The sequence below is a fragment of the Tinamus guttatus genome, unplaced genomic scaffold (genome assembly GCF_059628265.1).
Source record: "Tinamus guttatus ecotype Peru unplaced genomic scaffold, ASM5962826v1 Tinamus_guttatus_pri_ptg000474l, whole genome shotgun sequence".
NCBI lineage: Eukaryota > Metazoa > Chordata > Aves > Tinamiformes > Tinamidae > Tinamus > Tinamus guttatus.
Genome location: NW_028289008.1, coordinates 775940 through 802450, shown reverse-complemented (window position 1 = coordinate 802450; position 26511 = coordinate 775940). Strand labels below are relative to the sequence as shown.

At 53.6% G+C, this 26511-nt stretch overlaps 1 protein-coding gene across 1 annotated transcript in view; it reads left to right on the top strand.

Annotated features, from left to right (window-relative positions):
• The window catches only part of LOC148592961 (uncharacterized), a 375952-nt gene that overhangs the window by 66859 nt on the left and 282582 nt on the right, over window positions 1-26511 (top strand). The window contains exon 3 of the mRNA XM_088533010.1: window positions 8287-8292. Within this exon, the coding sequence (XP_088389136.1) occupies window positions 8287-8292 (6 nt within the window). The remainder of the gene's footprint in view (window positions 1-8286; window positions 8293-26511) is intronic.

Genomic DNA, 26511 nt, shown 5'->3' with positions numbered 1-26511 from the left:
CATTGGTGCCCTGGCAGAGGCTTGGCGTGGCCAGCGCAGCCCAGAGGCCGGCAGAGGGGCTGAGGCAGCAGGTGCCCAGGCCTTGGGCGCTCCTGCGCCCTGTGCAGCTCTGCCCCGGCGCCGCAGCCCGCCAGAGCGCCCGCACACCTGGGCCAGGCTCCCGCGCGGCTGCTCCCCAAAGGCAGCGCGGAGCAGCGCCAAGGGGCCGGGCACAGCCCCAGCTCTGCCCGTGCAGCCGGCAGCAGGGCCCATACCTGGGGGATTCAGCTGGAGCTCTCCCAATCCATGGGCTCCTCCTGGCTGTAGCTGCCCAGGCCACTGCTCCTCATCATCTGGAAGAGAGCAGGAGACATTGATGGGAACAGTGCATGTGGAAGAGGAAGGATAAGAGCGTCCAGCAGCTGCGGGGGTTGTACCTGGCTGCTGCCGTAGCTCAGCCATTCCATGGGCTCTGGCGCATTCTCTGCAAGCCCCCCTTTCATGACAGGAGTCTGCAAGAGAAAGGGAGGTGTATGCAGGACAGTTCTCACATCCGAAGGACTCTGGCCCCAAGACCTCTCTTCCTGCATTGGAAAACAGGAGACCAGGAAGGGGCCAGGCCCAGCCGCAGTTCTCCTCATGCAGCCGGAAGCAGCAGCAATACCTGTAGGGCACAGCTGGAGATCTCCCACTCCATAGGCTCCTCTTTGTCCAAGATAACCAGGCCTTGAATGCCGGGAGTCTGGAAGAGAGCAGGAGAGCTTGTGGGGACGGTCATGGTGGCAGCGCTGGCTCTGTGCGCGGGGCCTCGTGTCCCCTGCGTGCGCGGGGCAGGCGGTGCACAGAGCCAGGGCGCCAGGCTCAGGCAGCAGCCCCCGAGGCCTAGGCCACTCCTGGCCCTGGCACAGCTCTGCCCCAGCACCCAGGCCTGCCAGAGCTCCCTGCCACCTCTGCCACCAGCCCTGCGGCTGCTCTCGCAGAGCCAAGCGCCAGCCGTCCCTGCGCAGCCTCTGCCTGCACGCACAGTACCTGCACTGAGCTCTCCCATTCCATCTCTTCAATGGGAGAGTTGTCCATTTTTTTTTCAGTGTCCAGAGACTGCAAGAGAAAAGAAGTCATTGTCATTTGCAATTCTCAGAGCAGGGGGGTCTCTGTCCCAGGAGTCTCTTGGCATCTCCATGTGGGAGCAGAGGGGCCCAAAGCAGGCAGTGCTGGACCTGCCCGCAGCAGCCTCCTTGCCACCGGCAGCCCCATTGCCAGGCAGGGAGCCCAGTGCCATGTGGAGGAGAGAAAAGGGCAATGTGAGAGGTGAGCGCCAAGTGTCACGCGGTGGTTTGGGGGCCTCCCCTGGGAGGCATCGCGCAGGCTGCCCTGCAGCCCCGCAGCTCCCCTGCATCTTGTGGGCACCACGGGTGGCTCCTGGTGCTGCGCGGCCCTGCTGCTCACCTGGCCTTGCTGCTGCGTGGCCAGCACTGGGGCCACTGTGAGGCGCAGCCCTGGGAAGCATCCGTGTTCCCGTGGCGATAACTGCCCCTCCGGGATGTTCCACTGCTGCGTGGGGGGAGGAGTGCAGCAACAGGGGCCAGGGGGGCTGCCGTGAGGAAGGGTCTGCGTGTGCTGGACTCCCCCTGGCACTGCTGAGCCTGGCGGCAGAGAGCAGTGCGTGGCCTTGGGCTTGCTGGGTGCCAAGGAGGGCTCCTCACGCAGCCCCATGGTGCTGCTGGTGGCTGCCTGCCCAGAGGCCGGGCTCCACTTGGGGCTCTGCTTCCACCCCTGCAAGCAGCCTTGAACGCCTTGCTCTTTCTTCCCTGCTCCACTCCTGCCCTTACAGCCCCACGAACTAGAGAAAGTTTTGTTTTCCATGGTTGAGACGTGTTCCTTGGTAGCGCAATGAGCGCAAAGGGCCGTTGTGCCCCGGGGCCAGGTGTGCATGTCCTCAGCAGAGCCCTTGTGAGTTGGTGGTGTCCTGGGAGCCCCAGGTGCGCTGCTGGGCTCCTTCTCTTGTCCTGCCGCGCATCTTGCAGGTGCCATGTGCTGTGGCTGAGAGCAGCCTTGGTGCGGCATCTGCACTGGTTGCCCTGCCACGGCTTCCTAGGGCTGCAGAGGGCAGAGCAGGCACAAATGTGCCCTCAGCCGCAGCAGGGACCTGCAGCTGCTGCATCTCTGCCCAGCACTGCGGTACAGTGCTCACTTGCTATAGCAAATGAATTCCTGACAGTCGGGTATGAACGGCAAAGCCAGGAGCAGACGGAGCAGGAGATCCCCCTCACGCAGACAAAAGCCCTCCAAAAGCAAGCAGCGCAACCCCTGCCACCAAAGTGCTGGTGCCCAGAGGAGCATCTTGCTGCTGGCCAAGCTTGCTTGCTGGTATGCCGCAAGAGGCTCCCGCTGGACAGAGCAACCTCCATCCTGGTCCCCAGATCTTGGCATCTCTCATGCCAACAGGAATGTTCTTGGCATCTCTGACATCACAAGCTCAGAAACAAGAACCCTGCTTATCCAGTGTCACCTTTTTCTAAGTAAAGACCAAACTTGGTAAATATATTTTAAGTGACTGACTTTCCCAAGTATGGAAACCTGTGCTGGGCTTGCTGAAGCCAAGGCGCCCTCTCCTTTGACTCTTTTGGTGCTGGGAGTGCGATTGCAGGCTGAGCGTTTGGCTCCGGTTTTATCTGGTTTTATCTCAGCTGCTCCCCGTTTTGTCAGGAACCATACACATATTCCCTACAGGAGCAACAAATTCCACAGCCTGTCATTGGAATGGATACACATTGCTGGAAAAGAACCATTGTTCCTTTGCAGGCCTGGCCTTGGAGCTCCCTTCCTTTCCAGAGAACAATGCCTGCTCTCCTGAGGATGAGCTTGTCCTCTCCTGGCACTGCTTGAGTGCAGGCATTTAGAAGGGGAGCACCTGAGTGTGGAGCAGAGCTGCAGTCCCTGCTGCCTGTGGGGAATGCTCTTTGGCTCCCTGATGTCCTACGATTCTTTTCTCCAGTTTTCTCCCCCACAAAAAAAGCCACTGTGGAAAAACTGTGGAAAAAAGCCGCAGTTTTCTCCCATAGATACACATTAGAGGAAATATGGGGAAAAAGAAAGAAGGGGAAAAGAAAAAGAATAAATAAAAGGAAAGGAAAGGAAAGGAAAGGAAAGGAAAGGAAAGGAAAGGAAAGGAAAGGAAAGGAAAGGAAAGGAAAGGAAAGGAAAGGAAAGGAAAGGAAAGGAAAGGAAAGGAAAGGAAAGGAAAGGAAAGGAAAGGAAAGGAAAGGAAGAGAGAAAGGAAAGAAAGAGAGAAAGAAAGAGACTAAAAAAAAAAAAGGACCAGAAACAGGAAAAAAAAAGAAAAAAGAAAGTAAAAGAAATAGAAAAAGAGAAGATAAAGAAGGAAAATAAAAAAGGAGAAGGAAAAAGAAAAGGAAAAGAGAAAAAGATGGAAAAGGAAAAAGGAAAAGATGGAAAAGGGACTGTGGCATCCCTAGGGCCACGTGTGAAGGGAAGTCCAAAGGGACCTTTTGGTGGCCCTCACTTGCCCCTAGTGTTTGGAATATTGGGCCTACACACAGACACCTGCAGTGGGGATGATTTTAGTGCCTGAGATCACTTGGATAAAATATGCAACACTAAAACAGTGATACAGGAATACATATTTAAACAACAATATAAGAAACAATAACAACAACAATAATAAAAACAATATCAATAAAACTAACAACAAGAATCTCAACACTATCAACAAAAACAAATACTACTATAAAAGATTCTTCAGGGACTGCCGAGGCCCACCATCGCGAGACGGAATTAACGACACTTCAATGTGAAGCAGGTTTGATTCGCCTTACTATTGTCTGCTATGTAGCTTTATACAATTCCAACACCCGTAAACGCAGACACGCGCTAAGCAACAGCACTCCCATTGGTTAGGCTATAGTGTCCATGCATAGTCAGCTTGCAGCTGACTGGTGTTCTTCTCGATGCTCTGTTGCTGGGCCTCCCGGACGCTTATCTGGCTATGGCTGGCTTAATTCATTAAAAGTTGCTAACAGGCGTTATCTTCTCCTCTGGGTGACCTTGGATCCCATCACTTCAGCTCCTCATATTCTTGTAAAATCGCCAAGGCCCCAAAATTTCCCCCTCTTTTCAAAAACAGAATTAGTGATATTATGCATCAAGCGTTGCAAGCATTGGCAAAAGCAAGGCAACATAGTCACAAGCACGAGTATAACCATCCCAATCACGCACAAGTGGTACAAAATTCCTGTAATCCATGGTCCTAAGCCTAGCGATCTGAGCCAATCTTCTAATACCCAACTTTCTTCCTTTAACTTATGCAGCCCTTCCCTCAAGAGCACAATCTTTTTATGGATAGACTCTGAATGATCGGACAAGTTTAAACAACACATACCCTCAAAATCCTCACACCCATGCCCATGTGCTAATAACAGAAAATCTATTGCGGCTCTATTCTGCAGAACTGCATGATTAACGCTAGCTACATCTTGCGATAGCTGGTCTAAAATGTCTGATGTTAAATTTAACTCATTCTTTGTCCAGGATGCTAACTGCTTTAAGGAAGTCATTGTTCGGGCGGCGATGCCCCCTGGGAGAAGCAGGGACACAAAGACAGTTTTTTACCCTTGACCAAAACTTTGGATCTCCGACTTCTGTACAATCTGACTCATGTATCGATCCTTTTTTCCTTTTGGATACAAAAGTCATCACTTGGTATATATTAGGATGAAATAAGCTCAGTTTCCCCAGATAACATGGACCTCCTTGTGGACCGGATGGTATTCCGTTCCATGCCCGATCTCCGTGTATTAAAAACACTCCTGGTGGTAGCCGTTTTGCAGAGCAGCTTGTTAAATTACATTGGGTATATGTGTGAAGAGAAACATCATTAATTTTCAGCCTCGAGTTAACCGCCGCCCATTGCGATGTACTTTCTTCAAGTGTGCCTTCGCTATGTGGTTCAAAACTAGCCCATCCACCATTTCGGGTGGTATTTGTGGCATTTAAACTTCCCAACAAGTCTAATTCCTCTGGCGGGGAAGTCAGAGTGCCATTCAGACTTTTGATGATTTCACACTGCCAGCACGCGTCTAACTGTTCTGCCGTTCGCCCTAATTGGTAAGGGCACACAGTGGTATTTAATAGAGTATCATTAAGCAGAGCAAAATTAGCTACATACCCATTGAATTCCTGAGGTTGCCAAGCAGGGACACCTATCAAGCAAGTGCGGAAAGGGTTTCCTGGACATTGCAAGCTGAGACAGAAGGCATTTTGGCCTGTCTGATTAGCTATGGTGACCCAAATGTTCTCCCTCTGCTGAATTTCTGTCCGCCATTTCCCCTGCACTATCCCTGTCACCGTTATCAAGATGCTCACCAAGCAGCTGAGCCTGGTCCATTCTGACATCCTGGTCCATCAACTCTTTCTGTTTCTTCCGCAACCACGGCCGTACCCACTTGGCCGGTACCCAGGTCGCTCCGTCTCCTGCAAGTACACAAGCATAAACCCGTCCCCACGTAACTAACTCAACTGGACCTTCCCAGATCTGTTTCTGCGGCCAGAAAACTTCTACCTACACCTTTTTTCCTGAAAGATCAGCTGAGTTTTCAGAAAAATGGGTGAAAATAGGTATGTTATCATCATTTCGAGGGTTAAGCCAATTTAAGACATAACATGCTTTGCTGATTAATTCGTAGGGACCCTTCTCCCCCTCTTTTTTCAAAGCAAACAATAATTGTTTTAAATTTCGATGGTGACGCTCGGTAATGGCCTGACCACCGGAATTATCCTGCCCCTCTACTCAGCCCTGGTGAGGCCACATCTGGAGAACTGTGTCCAGTTCTGGGCTCCCCAGTACAAGAGGGATGTGGAGCTGCTGGAGAGAGTCCAGCGCAGGGCTACAAGGCTGATCAGGGGCCTGGAACATCTGCCCTATGAGGAGAGGCTGAGGGAGCTGGGCCTGTTCAGCCTGGAGAAGAGAAGGCTGAGAGGGGATCTAATTAGTGTATATAAGTACCTCAAGGGAGGCAGTGAGGAGGATGATGGCCTCTTCTCCCTGGTGGCCACTGACAGAACTAGAGGTAATGGCCACAAACTGAAACATCGAAAGTTCCACATGAACTTAAGGAAAAATTTCTTACCAGTGAGGGTGACAGAGCAGTGGAACAGGCTGCCCAAAGAGGCTGTGGAGTCTCCTTCTCTGGAGATCTTCAAAACCCGCTTGGACGCAGTCCTGTGCCATGTGTTCTAGGTGACCCTGCGTGTGCAGGGGGGTTGGACTAGATGACCTCTAGAGGTCCCTTCCAACCTTACGCATTCTATGATTCTATGATTCTATGAATTATAAGGGATACCCATTTGATGGGTTATTCCCCATTGCTGGAAAAAGGTTTTACAGGTGTTACTCTTATACACGGGTGCGTTATCTGTCCTTCTGATGTCAGCCTTTCCTAGGATGGCAATTGCCTGAGCCCAATGTTTGCAGGCCGACTTGGCGTTTGTGGAAGTGGCAGGGATCGCCCAGAGAGCCTTCGAGCAGGTATCCACAGTAACATGTAAATACTTCAGTCGCCCAAAGGATGCAAATTCTGTAACATCCGACTGCCATATCTGCCTTGGTTGTAACCCTCTCGGGTTGGTACCCATTTCCTGTAAAGGGGTCAGTCTTGCACAATCAGGACAGGCAGCAATAATAGCGCGAGTTGCTGCTCGGGAGATTTTAAATTCGCGTTGTAACGCTCGAGCAGACTGATGGAAAAATGAGCGAGAAGTTGATGCCTGCTGTTCTGCCGAACAGGGAATACCTGCTGCCGACACGGCACTATCTATGACTGCATTGCCTTCTGTTAAAGGGCCAGGGAGTGCAGTATGGCTACGGATATGTGACACCCAAAAAGCATGCTTCCTTTGTTGGGTGATGTTCCAAAGCTGAACAAACAAGGCTTGGAGACTATGGTTGTTTACATGCCCTATAATTGCCCTATGGATTCGTTGAACAATGCCTACCACATACAGGGAATCGATGACTATATTCATGGGTCGATCGTGAAAGGTTAGAAACGCCCAAACTATGGCTTTTAGTTCTAGGACCTGCACAGATGCGGTCTCCCTCCAGATTTGAGTATTCCAAAGATCTAACTCCGGGAAAGCGTACCCATATTTTCCAGTTCTGCTACTAGCATCCGTGAACACAGTAATCGCATTTGACAATGGTCTTGAGCTCTGGATTTCTCATTCTTCCAGCTCCAAAGAGGTGTGGAAGAGGGGATGCTTAGGATAGTGATTGTCCACTCTAATTCCCTGAATGGCTAAGGCAAATTCTACGCTTTTCAAGTACCATTCTTCAGCTAGCTCCAGAGCCTTTAGAGGCAGTATAATACTGTCAGGCTCTCTGCCGGCAATTGTTCGTAAACGTTGCCGGGCTTTCAAAATTCCCAACCCAATTGCCTCATGCCTCTGAGTTAAGGTGCGTCGTAGGTGACTCGGGAGAAAAACCCATTCGAGTACAAACAGGATCCCCTTCTCGTTTATCTGGGCGATGATTATCACCACCTCCCTTTCTCGGCTGTAGACCACCAGGGATATTGGTAATCTTTCCTGGAATCTGTAGGCAGCTGTTTCGGCTATCTTTTCCTCAATCTGTTCGAGGGCTGAGGCAGCCTTTGTAGTTAAGCTCCGCTTTTCCACAGGCTCTTTAGCTCCCCTGAGCAGTTGAAACAACGGCTCCATTTCCTCATTCATAATACCGCAAAAATTCCTGATCCATTGTATGTCTCCCACTAATTTTTGCACACAGTTAACAGTGTCAATTTCTGTCCGCAATTTAAGCTTCTGGGGTCTAATTCTGGCCTCCGTGATAACCACGCCCAAATAATTCCAAGGAGCTTCCCTTTGAACCTTCTCAGGGGCAACGGCCAAGCCAAATCCCTTTAAACAGTTAATTAATTCCTCTTCCTGCTCGGCTGGTAAAACTTCAGGGCTTGCTACTAGGATATCGTCCATATAGTGGTACGTAATCAAATCTGGGTGATTTTCCCTCCACGGTTTCAGGGCCAAATTCACAAACCAATGGCAGATGGTTGGCGAATTTTTCATTCCCTGGGGAAGAACTACCCACTGGTATCGCTCTGATGGGCCTTCCCTGTTGATTGTAGGAACCGTGAAGGCAAATTTTTCACTGTCCTCCGGGTCAAGGGGTATTGTAAAGAAACAATCTTTTAGATCAATTATTAGCAAACTCCATGCCTGTGGGAGCATACCAGGTGAGGGCAAGCCTGGTTGTAGGGCTCCCATGTTTTCCAGGCATGCGTTAACAGCTCGGAGATCATGCAACAACCTCCACTTTCCTGATTTTTTCCTAACGGTGAAAATGGGGGTGTTCCAAGGACTCGCGGATGGCTTAATGTGACCTTGGTCTAACTGTTCTTTGACTAGTTCCTTTAGGTGACGTAGCTTTTCCTCTGGCAGCGGCCATTGGTCCACCACACAGGGTCCTTTGTGATCCATGTTAACTTTAAGGTAGGGCGGAAGCTGCCCCCAATGGCCGCTAGGGAAAAGGTGTCTGCAAGATGACTCCCCACTGGGCCAGAACATCCCTTCCCAGCAGCCACAACGATGTGCACATCACATAAGGCTTTATCATGGCTCTATTTCCCTCTTTATCCATAACTGTTACAAAACATCGACTAACCTGCGTAGGAGATTGCCCTCCGATACCTGTCACAGGAGCATCAACCTCTTGCAGATCCCACTGTGGTGGCCACGCAAACTTGGGAATGACAGTGATATCCGAACCTGTATCAATCATCATGGCAACATCAGTAAGACGGACATCGTCCGGTCCCATCATACTCACGAGTCTCGTCGGACGCTGAGTAGTTATCTTTTCACAAAAGGTGACTCGGGGGGGTCCAGAAGATCCAAAGCCCTTGTTTCCATGCTGGGCCTGTCCAGGATTAGGAACTATGGCTCAAAAAGGTATCAGTTGGGCTATCCTGCTCAATGCTGGAATAGTAATAGGAAGGTTGAAGATTTTTATCATTATACCAATATTTCCAGAGTAATCAGCATCAATACACCCTGGTAGAACAAAAACACCCATTTTTGAAGCTGAGGAATGGCCAATCACCAAAGCGGATAGGCCCCTCCCAGGGGACCAGTGCACGTGGACTCTAATATGTGCACATCAGAATCTCTAATTATTGTGGATTTTGCCACGGCCAGATCGACTCCTGCACTTCCGCGAGTTGTGGAGGAGAGTTCGCAGAGGCAGCCATCGTTTGGGGATATTTGTTCGCCGCGTCCCTCATAACGCGGTGGCTCTCGTTTCCCTGCAACGGTGTACCGTCCTTACAAAATTGGGACCGACACTCCGCTGCCTTATGCCCAAACTTTTGGCATTTTGCACAGTTCCCATTAAATCCTTTTGGGCCCGTGCCTTCAATCCTAAATTTGTTAGGACACTTCTTTTTCACATGTCCTAGTTGGCCACACTGAAAACACGCTCTCTTTCCAAGGATACAAGTCAGAGTACGGCTCCCAGTCCTCCACCGGTGACATGGGTGGTGGGTGGGGGGAACGCCGTAGTCTGAGTTACTCCTGGCTTTCCCGCTTTCGAATTCTGCACTTTCTTGTTGTGCTTATTCAGCCCTCTCTGCTGATATATATTACACAATAAAGATCTAAAGACCACAGACACAAACAGCACAAACACAATTTCCATCCAGTGGCACGACCTCACGTGGCTGTGCACTCCACTAGTGAGTTCCACTGGTTGTCGGCAGGACACTGAGACTGAACATTCTCTCGAGTTGGCAGATTAGAGGGTTGCCAATAGGCTCCTAACTCGGCGGGCGTCCCCGCAGAGACAACGTAGGCCTCAGTGTTAGGAGTCTCACCCCCTCTCTCTCTCTGCATTGTCTGTTTAAGCCCGGTGCATCCTGCCATGTAGGGCCGTACGTGCCAGCAGGTATCATTGTGATCGGCCCCATCAAGGTGGATATCAGGGTGGTTAACCACGGCAAACCGGTGAACCAATTTTCGTACCAGCTGCGTTTGGAACAGGGTTCAATGGGTGCTAGTTGGCAAGGCGTGGCACTGAAAATTGGTGACCCTGTAGTTCTTTTTGTACTAATTACTCAAGATTGTTCGATCTGTTCAAGTACCCATTTAAAGGTCTGACGTGACTCTACTTGTCCTGTAGTGACAAGCTCCAAAATTAAGATCACGCAAAGGCATCGCAGTCCCCTCTTGCGGAGGCTGTTTTGTTGTTTTCTGGATTCGGTCGGCGTGGAACTCACAGGCTCGGTCGGGACGCTTGTCACCGGGGCATACGGGTTACGGGGGCGTCCGATGGTCCGGTCCTGTGAACAGAAACTCACAATTTTCATTAGTTTTATTTTGAAGGTCTGGTTTAATAGACTTAAGCGGGCACCACTTGACTCTGCCATCTTTCCTGACAGTGACCTTTGGGTCGATCTTGGCGTGGGGGGAGCGCTGCCAGCGAGTCCCCCAGCCAAGGGCAGTTTACTGCAACATGGCCTGCCTGGCCACATTTAGAACATGCCATTACGGTGGCTATTGCGGTGTGAACAGCCACCTGAATTGGGGTCAGATGCTCTTCCTTTGCAACATGCTTAATCATGTCTGCGATACTTGACCCCACCGGCAATAATCGCAGGATTTCTTTGGTTGCTGAATTGCATTGTTGGCGTAAACATTCCGCTACAATCGGGCCTTTTGTCTCCGTGGGCAGGGACGAAGAGTCGACCGCTGCTTGGAGACGACCTACAAATTGTGTAAAGCTCTCACTTTCACTTTGCTTTATTGTGGACCATGGCGGTGGTTTGGCAACAGCTCTACAGGCCGTGCGAATGGCTTCCCTGGCCGCACGAGTAGTTGTCCTAACTTCATGGGCTCGCAGGCCCTGGGCCTGCGCCTGGGGGGTGATCATTGTTGGATCTGCACCCATTAACCGCTGCAGGCTGGAGCCGTGTAATGGGTGATCTGCCCCAGTTACTAGGGCTAAATACCTCGTACAGTTGTCTTCCCATTCTTGTTTGAAAACAATCATCCCTGCTGCATCAAAGATCAGCCTACAAGTTTGTTTTATATCGAACGGGAGCATATTGTCCTCCCCGAAGATACCATCTATGAGGGTTGAGACCATGGCAGAATTAATCCCTTTATCTGCAATTGCTTTAACAATCACTTCTACGTCCTTAGATTTTATCGGCGAGTGGACCCTCTGTCCCCCCTCCGTCACCCGGACCGGGAACGCTAGCGCGGCTGATGGGGCCCAGTCGGCACATGCGATCTTTATTTCCTTCCAGTCCGTGAGAGGGGTTTCTCCCCTTCGCGGTTTTTCTTTAATTCAGACGGGAATATTTTGGCCCTTAGTTCTGTTTACCTTCTTTTTCTCCTTCCTTAAGTTTGAATCAGTTGTGAGCCACTCGTCCTGACTAGTGTCTGACCCGGAACCGGAACTCGACTGACTGGTCACTTCCGGGCTCCGGTACTTTTTCGTTGGGCTCTGGCCCCGCCTACCTCCGTCCCGCCCACTTCCGTTCTGGGCGGGCTGTTCCCCCCCTCTTGGCTCGCCCCGCCTTCTACCCGCGGAGGCGCCTTTTGTGAAATGGCCGCTCTGGTTCTCAGCGCCTCGCTCGGGCCTCCCTCACCGGTCCGGTCAGGGTCATTGGTTCCCAGCGCCTCCCTGGGGCCTCCCTCACCGGTCCGGTCAGGGTCATTGGTTCTCAGCGCCTCCCTGGGGCCTCCCTCACCGGTCCGGTCAGGCTCATCGGTTCTCCGCGCCTCCCTGGGGCCTCCCTCACCGGTCCGGTCAGGCTCATTGGTTCTCAGCCCCTCACTCGCGCTTGTTAGTTCTAACGGTTCCTCCCTGTTCCCGCCGGGGGCACCCTTGCCTGGCCCTTCCCCTTGCGGCTCGGCGCCATTTTGGGGGGCATAGGGTGGTGGCCTGGCCCAGACGTCCCCAAGCTCTGGCTTCTTTTCAATGTTCCTAGCTTCCTCGGCTAGCTCGCCCCAAACAGATTTCGGCTGTTTCTGCTCCTCTGTAAGCGGGACGGGGTTCGGGGATGGAGGGGATGTATCGCCCTCTTGCAGATCTTTAGCCTCAGCAGAATCGCCATCATCTGGGGGGTGCAAAGTCTGTGCGGTTGCCCCGACTCCCATTTTCGGGGTGGCCAACAAACAGTCCTTTACCACCACCCAGGTCTCCTGCTCTTTTATAGTTTTCTGCAAGGCTTGTACAGCTTTTCCCCAAGCCTTAAGGTTTTTCCCACAACCTGAAGACATCATCTCCTCGGCTAACGCCTTAGTACATTTGTCCCACACTTTAGGGACACACTTCAGGGACTTCACCTGCGCGCCCCAGGCATGCAGGGGTGATGGGAGCAATGCTGCCCAAAGCAGGGTGCGCAATGGGAGCAGTGAGGTGAGGCTCCTGGAGCGATAGCTTGGGGAAGCCTGTGCTCGCATTGGGTTGCTTTGTGAGCACAAGCTGCAGAACCTGCTCCTCATGGGAGCTCTGGGTGTGTGTGGTGCTTTTGCAGTGTGCTGCCACCAGCAGTGGGGAGTTATGCACAGAGAGCAGGAGAATTTGTCAAGGAGACATCTCCTGAGGCCACGCTCCCTGCTTGGACAGGCACAAGAGAGACCTGGTAGGTGGCAGGGATTTAAGTAATGCTGGTGTGAGCCTGCCGAGTAGAGAAGCAAATCTGTACAGCCAGGGAGGCCTCAGAGACTCCTTCAGATGTATTCATTCCCTTAGCTATTTTGGCCACAGTCTTTTGTCTTGAGAATGATGCCATGTGTCTGTGCCCTTGGCGTTCCTGCTTGCCTGCCCATGACCATGAGGGAGGGACAGAAGCGATGTTTGTGAAGGGAGCGGTGTTGCCTCTGACCTCCTGTGGAGTCGTTCCTGGAGGAAAATGGCCGCCTGATGAACCAGCCATAAGAGACGTTGGAGCAAACACATGGCACAGAACAAAAGCTTCCTTGGAACCTGCGACCTAAGGGAAGATCGATGGAGCCTGACAACAACCGATCAGGAGAAAGACTCTAGCCAATCAGATGAGACGGGAGCGCGCGTGCGCGCGCGCGGGAAAGGAACTGGTGTATAAGGGATGGCTTTGTTTCAAAAAACTGTTTTTTTTTTTTTTTTCTCATGTTGATTCACATTGGATCGTTCTGAGCCCACGGTTTTTCTCTCCTCACCTCCTGCCATCTGAAAAGGCTCCTGTCTGCTTGTCTGGCGCAATAGCTGCAACCTGAAGCAGAGCAGCAGCAGCCACAGCACTGTGGTGCCTTCCAGCAGGGCCACAAGAGGAAGGAAACTGGAGCACGTCCTGCAGGAACGGTGGTTTCTCCTGGCCTTCCATCTATATCAGAGAAGAAAGCGTCGCCAGGCCCAGAGATGCCACGGCAAGAGTAAGTGTGTGGCGTGTCCCAGCACGGCCTGGCGTTGCTGAGCGCCCAGGAGCAGCGTGGGGTGCGCGAAGGCTCCTGCTGCCCGGGGAGGATGTGCCAGGCGCCGCTTTGCCCGGCTCCAGGGTGGCCGGGCTTAGCCCCAGGGAGCGCGTGGGGCTGGTGCTGGCTGCAGGGGCTGGCGGGTGGCAGCGGGAGCGCGAGTGCAGGGGCTGCGGGCGCGCAAGGGCAGGCTGGGCAGCAGCCAGTGTGCATTTCCTCCCTGCCCTTGCAGCGTGCTGCCAGCGCGAGCCCTCCGGGGTCTGTAGCGGGCACAGCCCTGTGAAGCCTGCCGGGAGGAGTCGAGCTGGCTGCAGGCCCAAGGGCTGTGGAGAATGGGCCAGCAGCCCTTCCTCTGGTAAATGCGTGCCAATGCGGGCGCCTCTCTCCTGCGGGGCTGCTTCGCTTGTCCTGCTGGTGGTGCTGGAGGAAATGCTGCACTTGGCTGTGGGCACTGTGGCCTGCGGAGCGGTGGCTGCAGAGATGGGCGAGCTCTGCAGGGGCTCTGCGCCCTGCTGCTGCCGGCACCAACGACTGAGCGGCTTCGACTTTCCCCCGTAGTGTTGGGAAGAAGATGGAGACCCGGGAGAATGGAGCAAAGCGCGAGGCCTTCCCGGCGCTGCGGCACACACGGGAGCAGTGCAAGCAGGAGAAACCCCGCAGACCTGCACTGCGGCCCTGAGAGTGACTCCCGAGGGGCCATGCGGACACCGCAGCTCCCACTGGGGCCTTGGCAAATGCTTCCGTTTGGGAGAAATGCAAAATAAAGAGCACTGCTGCCAGCTCCCAGCTGGAGGAACCTCGCAGTGTGCCAGTCTGGAGGGTGTTGGAAAGGGAGCTCCATTAAAGGTCCTGTGCTCTGGGCAATCCTGATGCAGGAGCAGAGCCGTGGGGCAAGGGCAGGGCCCGTGCAGGCCTGGAGGGGAGATGGGGCCACATGAGGGCAGCTGGGGGCAATAGAGCAGAGCTGAGGCCTTGGCACTGGCCAGGGAGGAGATGGGAGTGCGCAGGGAGGGGAAGGGTGATGGAGACCGGCTTGGAAAAGCAGCTCTTGGAGCTGAGTGTCGCGCACTCAGCTCCGTAGGTACCTCCTGACCATGCGGTGGGATTTCCTGTGATCTCAGGGCCCTCAAATGCCTCCTCTCTGTTGCAGTCGTGGTGGCCAAAAACACAAACAACTGGGGTAGATGCAACACAAACTGCACTTTATCGGTCTCCAAGTACATTGTTTATACCGAGCCTTCCTCGTCGTGTCTGCTGCTTATTGGTGAGGACTACAAAGGACAGTAGCTAGTGACAGAGTTATGATCGGATGATTCTGAGCTTGGCCAGTTTCTGTTCCGTGGCCAAAACCTCCTTAAACTTGTTAATAACTTTCTGCTGTCTCCATGTGAATTCCCTGTCTCATAGACACACTCTAATCTTTTTAAGACTAACGTTCTCTGCTAAGGGAGCCAGGGATTCCACAGACCGGCTGTAATTCCTGACAATTCCCCTTTTTGTATTTGTGCTACAAAAATGGTGGCACTAACTATGGATCGTGCCGTGGATTGCATCAAGCCTAATCAACTAAGCGCCGAGCTGCCCTGGTGAAAAAGGTGATGAGATAATAAAGCCTGTTGGTGTTTGTTAGGGAGAGGACCCAAGGGCACAGCAGACACAAGGGCATCAGCCCTAGCATTGCCCTCAGTGGAAAAAAAGAAAAAAAAAAGAAAAAAAAAAAAAAAAGGCAATGCAGTATAGAATGCTTGAGGTTGGAAGGGACTGTAATCCCTGACAGTCCATGACTAGGCACAAGATACTGTGGGGACTGGCATGGTGATTCCTTTGGGGTTCCTACTCAGTTCTCTTGCGACCTCCAAAGGGGAACAAAAGTCCTTACAGGAGCAAAGAGAGAGGCCTGCAGGCCCCTCAGGAAGGCCCTCTCGGTGCTGCTCTGCTCCTTGGAAGGAGCATGGAGAAATGGAAGGAGCTGGGGCTCCTGCTCAAGGCAGCGCAGGCCTGGCAGGTTGGCGAGTGCCTGGTAAGGACAGCCCCAAAGCGCCCAAGACCTGCCCTGCAGAAGGGCCTTCTACCCTTGTCCTCTCCCTCCTCGCCAACCTCCCTGGTGCCAGCCCAATGCTGTGGGCTCTGGAGCTGCACATGCGCTCCCCTTCCTCCAGCACGCTGCCCCGGAGGGCTCTTCCCAAGGGCCATGATTCTCACTGGCTCAAGGATGGGGAAGGAAGCCCTGGCCTAGGACATGACATGATTAGCGTTGAGGTCCAGAGCGATCCCCCCAAAGCAGCCCGCTCTTCTGACCCGGGTGGCAGCATGGCCTTAGTGCCCGGCAGGGTGGGAGCACGGCCAAGCTGCAGCACGGCAGGGCACCAGGAGATGGGGCACCACAGTGATGCCAGGAGAGACCTCAGGTAATCAGTAGGCTTGGTGTGAAGCAGCGAGGAGGGGGGAAAGGGCCAGGGGTTGGTGGGGGTTGACAAGGAACGGGAAAGATGCTCTCCTGCTCTGTGTGAGCTGCAGCTGTGCCAGATGTTGGCTGTGGGCTGTTGCAAATGCCTTTCACCTGGAGCAGGAGCAGGTCACTGCACTCTCCCAGGAGCCTAGAGCCTATGTGCTGTTACAGAGCCCTGACAGACCCCATCCTGCCAAAGCCCTTGGCCTTGGCAGTGTGTTGGGGAATTCCTGGGCACCAGTCAGCACCCATCTTGGTCCTCTGGCCCTCTCTGGAGACCCTTGGGATTCTCCACACCTAAGGGTCAAAGCTGGGTGCAAGGCTTTGTGCTGGAGAAGCTCCTTTTCTGGTGCCGGCTCCTGAGCAGAGCTGGAGCTCCATCCACCTCCCAGGCAGCCCAGCAAGCTCTCGAGTGTCTCAGCCTGTGTTTGACCGTGAGGGCTCAAATGGTTGCTCCTGACAGAGAGAGGGAAAGCATGCTAGGGAGAAAGTGGGAAAGAGGGAAAAGGCAAAGGAAAAGAGGGAGGATGGAAGGGAGGAAGGAAGAAGGGAAGAGAAGGAGAGAAGGGGAGAGAAAGAGGGAAAGAATGGGAGAAGGAGAGAAAGAAAGAAGGGAAGAGAAAGTGCAAGTGAATGAAAGCAAGCAGGAGGAGAGCAGCAGAGGGAAAGAGAAGGAGAGAGAATGATAGGCAGATAGGAGAGAAAGAAAAGGGAGACTTGAGAGAAAGGGAAGTAGAGAAAGGGAGAGGGAGAAAGAGCGAATGAGAACAAAAAACAACAGAAAGGGGAACATGGGAGGGTTATCTCTGGACAACTAGGAACGCTCCTGTAACTTGCAGAGCTGCCGAAGGGGTAGCACTGGTGGCGGGAGGAATGGCCTAAAGGCCTTGAAAGCAGTTCTATTGCTTCCGTCTTTTGGATAATCTGGTGAAGACGAGGAGGTTGTTTGGCAGCAGCTTCAGTGACACTGTTTGAAACTCCTATACTGGGGCAGAAGGATGGTAACCTTGCCTTCCACCTGCAGCAGCCTTTATTCCACATCCTCCTAATGAATGAATACTGCACAGGCACGGGCCGTGGCGGGTCACAGTGGTCCCCGTGGCCTCATCACCCTCCCAGGGCTGGTGCTGGCTGGCTCTGTCCCTGTGACCATCAGTACCTTTACCACCATGGTGATTTCTCTATTGGGCCATCTGCAGGATGCCACTGTGAGTTCGGACTGTCCCATGGGGCTGGAGGGTTCCCCACAGTGCCCCAGCTTCCCCAATGCCATGGGAGGTCCTGGCTTCATGGCACCTCTGCCCTCCTGCCATGTCTCACTGCAAACGCTGATCCTGCCATGGTGTTGGGCAGTCGCTCCCACGTACCCTTCTTTCGTGGTGGTGGTGCCGGACTTGGGGCTTGGGTTGGCGTCAGGAAATCCCAGCACAGGAGTCTCGGCCGCTCCTAACAGCTGTGCTGAGCGGTGCCGACAGTTTGACCACAGCCTCATCATCCCGGAGCTGCTGTAGGGCTGCATGTCCCACCGCACAGTGTGTGATGTGTCAGGGCGGCCGAGAAGAGACCTACCGCCAGCTGGAGAGCATCTTGTGCGGCTCTCAGAGCTGTCTGCAGAGCTCTGTTGTAGACAGAGTAATAGCTACGGTGTCTGCAGAGCTGCAAGCAGCCCAGGTGAGTTTGTTCTCTTTTAGGGAGGCTCCGGATGCCAGTGCCCACCAGGGCTCAGGAGAGGGGCAGGATCCCCAGCCTGTCCTGGTGTACTCTCTCCCTGTAGCCTCTTTGTGGAGGTGTTGGAGCTGCTGCTGGCCAGGAGCCTTCAGTACCAGTGGCTGCAGCTGCTGCGGGAACGTGGGCATGGTTGGCAGCGCATCGGGCTCACATGGCCGGTGTGTGTCTCCTGGCAAGGTGAGAGCCCCTGGCGGGGGCCGTGCTGGAGGAAAGGCTGCCAGGAGCTGGGGCCTGCCCCGAGCTCTGCTCCTGTGTGAGTGGCGTCTGCACCGGGATGGGCGCAGCTGGGAGCGGTGCTGTGGGGCCATGCTGTGTGAGCACATGGGCGGTGAAAAACCAACAAGGCCAAGTGCAAGGTCCTGCACCTGGGGAGGAATAACCCCAGACACCAGTACAGGCTGGAGAACAACCTTCTGGAGAGCAGCTCTGCAGAGAAAGACCTGGGTGTCATGGTGGATGACAAGGTGACCATGAGGCAGCAGTGTGCTCTTGTGGCCAAGAAGGCCAATGGGATCCTGGGGTGCATTAAGAAGAGCATCTCTAGCAGGTCGAGGGAGGTGATCCTGCCCCTCTAGTCAGCCCTGGTGAGGCCACATCTGGAGTATTGTGTCCAGTTCTGGGCCCCACAGTACAAGAGGGATGTGGAGCTGCTGGAGAGTCCAGCGCAGGGCCACAAGGATGATCAGGGGCCTGGAACATCTGCCCTATGAGGAGAGGCTGAGGGAGCTGGGCCTGTTCAGCCTGGAGAAGAAAAGGCTGAGAGGGGATCTGATCAATGTCTGTAAGTACCTCAAGGGAGTGAGGAGGATGGTTCTCACCTCTTTTCAGTGGTGGCCACTGACAGAACTAGAGGAAATGGCCAGAAACTAAAGCATGAAAAGTTCCACAGGAACTTGAGGAAAAAATTCTTAACAGTGAGGGTGACAGAGCACTGAAATAGGTTGCCCAGAGAAGTTGTAAAGTCTCCTTCTCTGGAGATCTTCAAAACCCGCTTGGATGCAGTCCTGTGCCACATGCCCCTGTGTGTGTAGGGGAGTTGTACTAGATGACTTCTAGAGGACCCTTCCAACCTTAAGCATTCTGTGACTCTATGGAGCTGCTGTGCCCACAGCGGGGCTTGGGGTGTGGGGTGAGTGCCCCCAGCTCTGCAGCCCCCTGTGGTGGGCACTGCTGCGAGGCCACGCCCAGCCTGGTCTGCTCTGCTGGTTGCTCTGGGGAGAGGGCAGGGGAGGTGGGAGAGCTGGGGAGGGTCTCTTCTGGGCTAGAGAGAGGGCCCAGGAGAGGAAAACATTTGCTGAGCTGGGTGTCCTTAGTTGCATGGACTGACTGTAAAGGAGCCTCAGGGCATTTGTCACAGACTGGTCTCTCACTTTGGCCATTTCCAGCACTAGCCCAATGCTGGACATAGCCAGGACTTGGCAGGGACAGATGATGGGGGAGGCTGCCCAAGCAGGAGGGCTGTGGAGGCCTGAGACACAAGGGGCTGTTGTGAGGTCCCTACTGAGGAGACCTTTCGCCATGCCAGAACACACCATGTCCTGTGAGGTGCCTGCCCAGCAGAGCCATGGGTGTGCAGGGCACCAGGGATGGGAGCCACAGGGCTCCTCACTGCTCCCCTGCCAAAGAGACTGCCAGGGGAGCAGACCTGCCACCACCCCCACATTGTCATCTCCTGTCCCATGTCCCCACACCATTAGGAGCGGCAGTGCTGCAGGAGCTGGCACAGCCCTACAGCCACTGCCTCACCCCCAGCCCTCCCCCCCAGGCATTACAACCACCTTCCAAGTAGGACAGGAAAGAGGATCTGGGCAGTGGTGGGCTGTTCAGTGTCACCTCAGTCCATGGGAAGTAAATCCTTTTGTGAGCTCGTTCCAGCCACAAGAAGGGCTTGAGAACAGTCAGCATGAAGGCCTCAAGGCAAACGTGTGCCTCCCCAACGTGACTGCTTCTGTGACGGGATGACTGGTTGTGTGCACAAGGGGAGAGTACCATTTAGGAATGCCCTTGATGTGCTTTTCCATAACATCTTTGTAGATAGACTGAGGAGAACATAGGGTGGAGGCATCAGGAATGGAGCATGTGGGAAAGGAGCTCGACTTCATTTAGCTCCAAGAGGGGAGAAGAGTGGGGCAAGTCCATCTGACTAATGTTACCAATGATGTTCTTCAGGGGTTGATACGGGAGTCAGTGCTGCTTGTCATTATGAATGGTGTAGATGAGGGGACAAAGTGCACTCTCAGCCAGCTCATGGATGAAGCCAAAGTGGGATGAGTGACTGACATGCTGGAGGGGCAGCATGCCCTTAGGGTTGCTAAGCAGAGGGAGAGCAACAGGTTGCGGCTGATGTGGAATGATGGAAACACCGGTTGCTGAAGCAAGTCCTGTAGCTGGGATGGAATAACCTCATGCAGGAGGGCAACCTGGGGCTCACTGGGTGGAAAGCAGCTTTGCAGGAAAAGATGTGGGGGGCCTGGTGGACAAGAACATGACAAGAAGTCAGCAGGATACTGAGGTGTCCTGACAGCCTCAACCAAAGAGAAGCAAAACAAAGAGAGGGCAGAACTGCAGACTAGCAGTCTGGGAGAGAGCTGTATGATCAATGGCCCAAGTGCTGCAAACATTTTAAAACAGCCAGTGCTGTCAGATTTTTACCCGGCATAATAGATCAGAACTTTGGAGAAGGAAATGCGTTCACAAAAACAACTCGCTGATAATCTGGACAGCCTGGGGAGCCCACTGAAGGAGTAAGTGTATGTGACCTAAACCCACAGCAGAGGTCTGGGCAAGCTGAGTAGCAGTCACCCTCCTGAGGTGAAAGGGTCCCAGTGCCCAGGCTGCACACGTTCTCCTCTGATTGCTCGTGATAAGGGCTCATGACACACACCACCGGGTCAAATGAATTTCTGTGGCAGAGTTGGAGGAGGAAAGTAGGAACAAAACAAGAAAGGGGGAATGCAGTCCAGGAGTCCTACCAGTACACATCCCGAAACACAGGTGGATCTCAGACCCTCTCGGGCAAGCCCCTTTCTGCAATGATCTGCAGCAGCTGGGAGGAGATGCCTCTGGTGGGGTGCAGGGCAGCTGTATTGCTCTCTGGGTAGACGAAGAGATCTCAGGCTCTTGTCACACCAGTGCAGAGCAGCTGTCTGCTCAGAGGCCTGCGGGGGAAGAGAGACAGAGCTCAGGGCTCATGGGGTGAAGGTGGTGACGTGTGTCTGGGGCCAGGGCACTGCTCTCTCCTAGACCTTCTCCTAGGAAAGCTGTGCAGGAGCAGGCATACCCTGGAGAAAAACTTTTCCCATGTTCCTGGGACCAGTGACAGGGTCACTTCTGTGTGAGAACATGACATGCTGTCAGCAGGGCCATGGCTGCCATTCGTAGTCTGAGGTCATTTCTGCCTGAGTACCTGATAGCCCCAAATTCTGACTCCGAGGACACTTATTGCTCTGGATAGGCCAGAGGGGGCTCTTAGCTGCCACAGGCTGTTGTGATGTTACCTCAGTGTCCGATGGTGACCAGACAGAAAAGGCCCATGGTTTGGATGTTGGTTGTGTTGGCCTTTCTGCCTCAGGACCTGATAGGCCAGCAGCCAGTAAATGGCCTGGATGTTGTTAGTGAGATCACTGCTATGCCTGTTCCTGTTAGGCCAAAAGCAGGGATATGGCCTGGATATTGGTAGTGAGGTCACTGCTGGGCCAGTCCTTGATAGCTCAAAAGCAGGGAGATGGCTCTGAGGGTGACTGTGAGGTGACATCCTTCTCTGTAGACTTGACGCCATCAGGAGGCTCTGGGTTGCTGAGGTTTCTTGTGACGTCACCTCTGTCCCTGCTGCTGATAGGCCAGAGCCAGCTGAAGGTTCCAGGGCACATTGTGAGGTCACTGCTGACCCTGTGCGGGATTGGCCAGCAGCAGAACCAGCCCCAGCCAAGGGCCTGTGAGGTCCCCTCAGTGTGAGCAGCTGATCAGAGGACGGGGCTGTGACATGGACTGTGAGGACGTGTCTGTCTGTGCAGAGGACAGGCTGGAAACGCACTGGCTGTGCAGGGCTGTCCCCAGAGCGAGTCCTGGAGATGGAGATGGAGAAGGAGCAGCAGGTGAACGGCTGTTCCTCATCCATGGACGGGATCCCTGGAGCGCAGGAGCGCACGAGGGAGGTGAGCGGTGGGATTGCAGGGAGAGGCGGACAGCAGGGATGGGACCTGCACGGAGAGCACGAGGATGGTGGGGAAGGAGATCTGGGCCAAGATAGCCAGGCTGGAGCTTCTCCAGCGAGGGGACATGTATTCCTGGCCATGGGCATTTCCTCTCACACAAAGCAGACCAACGGGCACTCTCTCCTGTGCCTGACGCTGGTTCAGGAAGAACAAGGTGCCACTGAAGATGTTCACGGGCCTTGACAGCCTTCGGTGCAGCCACCCAGAGGTCCTCATTAGCCCATTGCCTGTTCATACCATGTGGTGGGAAAAAGAGTAGTTCAGGGGAGGAGAGCTAGAAGGGTTTGAGAGTGCAGAGCCTGGAGCAGAGACGTGGCGGGGCTGGGGTGCCTCCCAATTATTCAGCACCCTGGATGTAGACGGGATGGGCCTTCCCTACAGCCAGTGCTGGAATGTCTTTGTTTGGGTACGGGACAGAAACACAGGATGTCCTGGGGCACTTATTCAGCAATCACTCCAAGGGGACGTGGTTTTCCTGTAGGTCCCCGGCTGTATCTACTAGGGACGTGTGGTTGTGCTGGACGCTGCAGGCATCAGACAAGACCCTGCCAGCACTTTTCTGTGACATCAAATCAAGACTCTGCATTGAATTACAAGAGCTGCTGGTTAATCCTGGAATCTTCCCATGCCTCAACTTCATAGGGAGTGTGGCTGTTGTTGTAGTTGTCATCTGGGGTCATTTCAGATGACCAAGGCAATTCCCCACCTGGACCCCAACTCATGCTCTAGGATGATGCAGGTCTCCCAGTAGCTCCATCGGAGCAAGCAGGCAGTGGCACACGCCTTGGACCTCCTCAGTCTCTTCTACTGTCACCAGGTGTTTCTGTGGGAACTGCTGACTCTTACCCTACATCTCCAGTGATTATAGTGGAGCTTTGACAAGGAGCTCGTGGGCAGATCACTGTGCTCTGCTCACTTCAGTTTTGGCAAAGGGAATCCCACCACTTGTGTTTTTGTGGAGTTTACAGGAGGGATCTGAATACGACTTCAGACTCAAATCTAAGCAGGTACAGCCCAGATTGATATTTCTGAATCAGCACCTAAACCCTGTGTCAATGAACTCCCCACTTGTTCAGTCCTCGGTCTCCTGTCTAGTTAAGGAATGTGAAATGAGCCTTCCAGAGTGAGACATTTCCAATTTTGATACATCTTCATTCTCTGATGAAATAAATTGCAATATTGGAATCTCTCTCTCTCCACTTGTTAGCAAAGGAGAGTAGCTGATTATTTTAGTTTATTGAAGTGCACTTTTCCCAGGAGGAGGGAGCACAAGGGACAGAGAAATTGGTGAGTTCAACTGTTCCTCTGCTCCTGAGCGGGGCCAGGCTCCTGGGACGGAGGCAGCTCGTGGCAGCCTGGCAGCACTGCCCAGAGACAGCCGAGTGCAGGAGCAGCTCCTGTGCCAAGAGCAGCAGGGCTGCGGGCACTGCCTGCTGCTGCGGACAGCAGAGGAGAGAAGGCAGCGAGAGGGGAACGGCAGTGTGGAGCGGGAGGACAGAGGAGAACTGGTGGAGAAATCATCACTCCCTTGACACGGTGAGTCTCTGGCTGCAGGGCAATGCTACTGAGGTTCCTGGAGCGGTGTTCTGACTCCAATCCATGCCATTACAGATTAGCATGGATTCTCTCACTTTCTCCTGTGCAGAGAACGGGGAGATGCTGCAGAGCAGCGTTCCTGCCACTCCAACACAAGGACAGGACATGCTGCTCTCTTCTCCTGGGGATGGCTGCAGGGTGTTATGCCGGGGTGTGCATAGCAGTGTCCTTGTGCTCCATGGTGCTGTGAGTCCGAGACAGGGACTCTGCCACCTGTAAGTGTCAGTGCTCAGCCGGCTTCGGGAGCTCCCCATGGTGCTGTGGGGAGAAGCTCTGGGTTAGAAGAGAAACCCCCAGCAGGGTAGCTTGAGCCTCCCATCAAGAGGATGCTGTATTTTCTGCCTTGGGGACATACCAGAGGTGACTTTTCATCACAAACACCGAGGCAGGGAACACCTGATAGAGAGGGAATTGTCATGACTCTGTCCTCTCACTTTTATTCTCTTTGGGTGGGGGTGAAACAGGCATGGATTTGTAAGGTTTATACAGAGGTTGGAGGCTCATAAACGATGACACTGAGAGAAGAGCAGTAGTGGGACAACCTGAGCAAATACCTTTACCCACCCCTCAGCCTACAGACAGAGCCAGCATCCCCTTTCCAGCCTCAGCAAGGTTTGTCTCACCCGCAAACACGGAGGTGCCCTGGGCAGGATCCTGCCTCCAGGAGGTGTCTGCAGGGCAGAATTGAGGACCCAGCGGGTGGGATGGGGTCTGTGAGAGTCTCTGGCCATGTGAGGGCAGACACGCAGATGGAGGAACAGCTCCCACAGGGGATGGCTCCCCAGGCAGCAGAGTCATGGCCAGAGGGTGAGAGGAAACTGTCACCTCCAGCACCTCCTCTCCTGTCCACACCAGCACAATCCTCTGCTCTGCAAGCTGCAGCATCCAGACCATATTTCCTTGGCAGAGGGACGTGAATGAGACACTCCTGAGAGATCCCTTTCCCCAGCCCTGCCTGGCCCTGCTTCTCTCAGCACAGCTATCAGGGTGTTGCTCTGTGCTTCACACCAGCCTGTGCCCGTCCCTTGGACTCTCTGGGCAGGGAGTTTCTGCTGCAGTCCAGACACCGACCCTGTGGGTCCTGCCATGCAGATGTGTCCTTGTGTGTGAGGTGCCCCATACCCCTCTGCCCTGTGGTGCTTGGAGCCAGGTACTGTGAGCATCTGTGCATGAGCCAATTCTCCCTTGAGGACACTTCATCCTTAAAGCATTTTCTCTGTATTGTTGTTGGTTGGGCTGCAAGCTGCCCTCCAAAGGGGTACAGCTCCCCCATTACGGCTGAGTCTCATGGAGGGGCTCCATGGAGAAGCTTTCCAGGTACTGAGGCCCTGGAATTGCTGCTGGCAGCTGAAATAAGCCCAATGTGCTTCATGCTTGAAAAGGAGGGCTGAGACCTCCCTGAGGAACTCTGAGACAGGGCACTGGGTTGGGCGATCTGCGCTTTGAACCTGGATTCCTCTGCACTCCATGGAGTGATTTCTTTCTATGGTAAAATGAGTGAAATTGTCCTCCACATCAGAGGAGCGAACACAGGACAGCTGGGAACAGGTCAGCTCTTCTCATTCTGCATTAATGCTATAGTGAGCCCTTTTGTCCCTCTATAACCACAGCCATCTACTCAGAGTATAGTAGGAATGCTGGGGATTTCTGTGTCCTCATGGAAAACTCACCCAGCACCAACCAGAGCTCAAGACACAGACCTCAATGACTTGAGACTTGGCTGAAAGGGGAATTCATAACGTTTGTGAGCTAGAGGAGGGCTTATGAGAAAGATTTACACATGGAAATCTGTTCTAATTTCTTGACAACTCTTTTTCCTCTGTCAGTCCTTCAGTGGCCTGAAGGAGCGAATGTCCAAAAGCAGCTCCCTCAAAGAATTCCTGCTCAAGCCATTCATAGACACGCGGGAGCTGCAGCTCTTGCACTTCTCGCTCTTCCTGGCCATCTACCTGGCTGCCCTCCTGGCCAATGGCCTCATCATCACAGCCGTAGGCTGCGACCACCGCCTCCACACCCCCATGTACTTCTTCCTCCTCAACCTCTCCATCCTCGACCTGGGCTCCATCTCCACCACTCTCCCCAAATCCTTGGCTAGTTCCCTGTGGGACACCAAGGCCATTTCGTACTTGGGATGTGCAACACAAGTCTTTTTCTTCCTTTTTTTATTTTCAGGAGAGTTTTATCTCCTCACAGTCATGGCCTATGACCGCTATGTTGCTATCTGCAGACCTCTGTGCTATTGGGCCCTCATGGACAGCAGAGCTTGTGTCAAAATGGCAGTGGCTGCCTGGGCCTTTGGGGTTATCAATGCTTTCTTGCACACTGGGAACACATTTTCCATACCACTCTGCCAAGGCAATGTGGTGGAGCAGTTCTTCTGTGAGATCTCCCAGATCCTCAAGCTCTCCTGCTCAGACTCCTACCTCAGGGAAGTTGGGCTTCTTGGGGTTAGTCTTAGTTTAGCCTTTGAGTGTTTCATTTTCATTGTGGTGTCCTACGTGCAGATCTTCAGAGCTGTGCTGAGGATCCCGTCAGACCAGGGCCAGCACAAAGCCTTTTCCATGTGCCTCCCGCACCTGGCTGTGGTCTCCATGTTTGTCAGCACTGCTCTGTTTGCCTACCTGAAGACCCCCTCTATCTCCTCCCCAGCTCTGGATCTGGTGCTGGCTGTTCTGTACTCAGTTCTGCCTCCAGCACTGAACCCCCTCATCTACAGCATGAGGAACAAGGAGCTCAAGGATGCCATTAGGAAACTGGTTACATGGGTCCAATGTCAGCAGCAATAACCACACCATGCACAACCACTCACCAGTTACAGGCTATCTGGCATCAAGTCTTTATGCTGTTCCTTTCCTTGCCTTGCCTTGCCTTCCCTTCTCTTGCCTTTCCCCTCCTTTCTCCTTTTTTTCTGATGCATTCAAATAAAAATAAATAAGTTAATACACAAATTGTGAGTACTAATTCTTCTCATTTGTACTTTCTCCAGAGACTGTGTTGAAGCAGGAGACCAGGCTTCCCCCTTCACCAGCAGAGAGGGGCAACCTCAGAGCCCGCTGG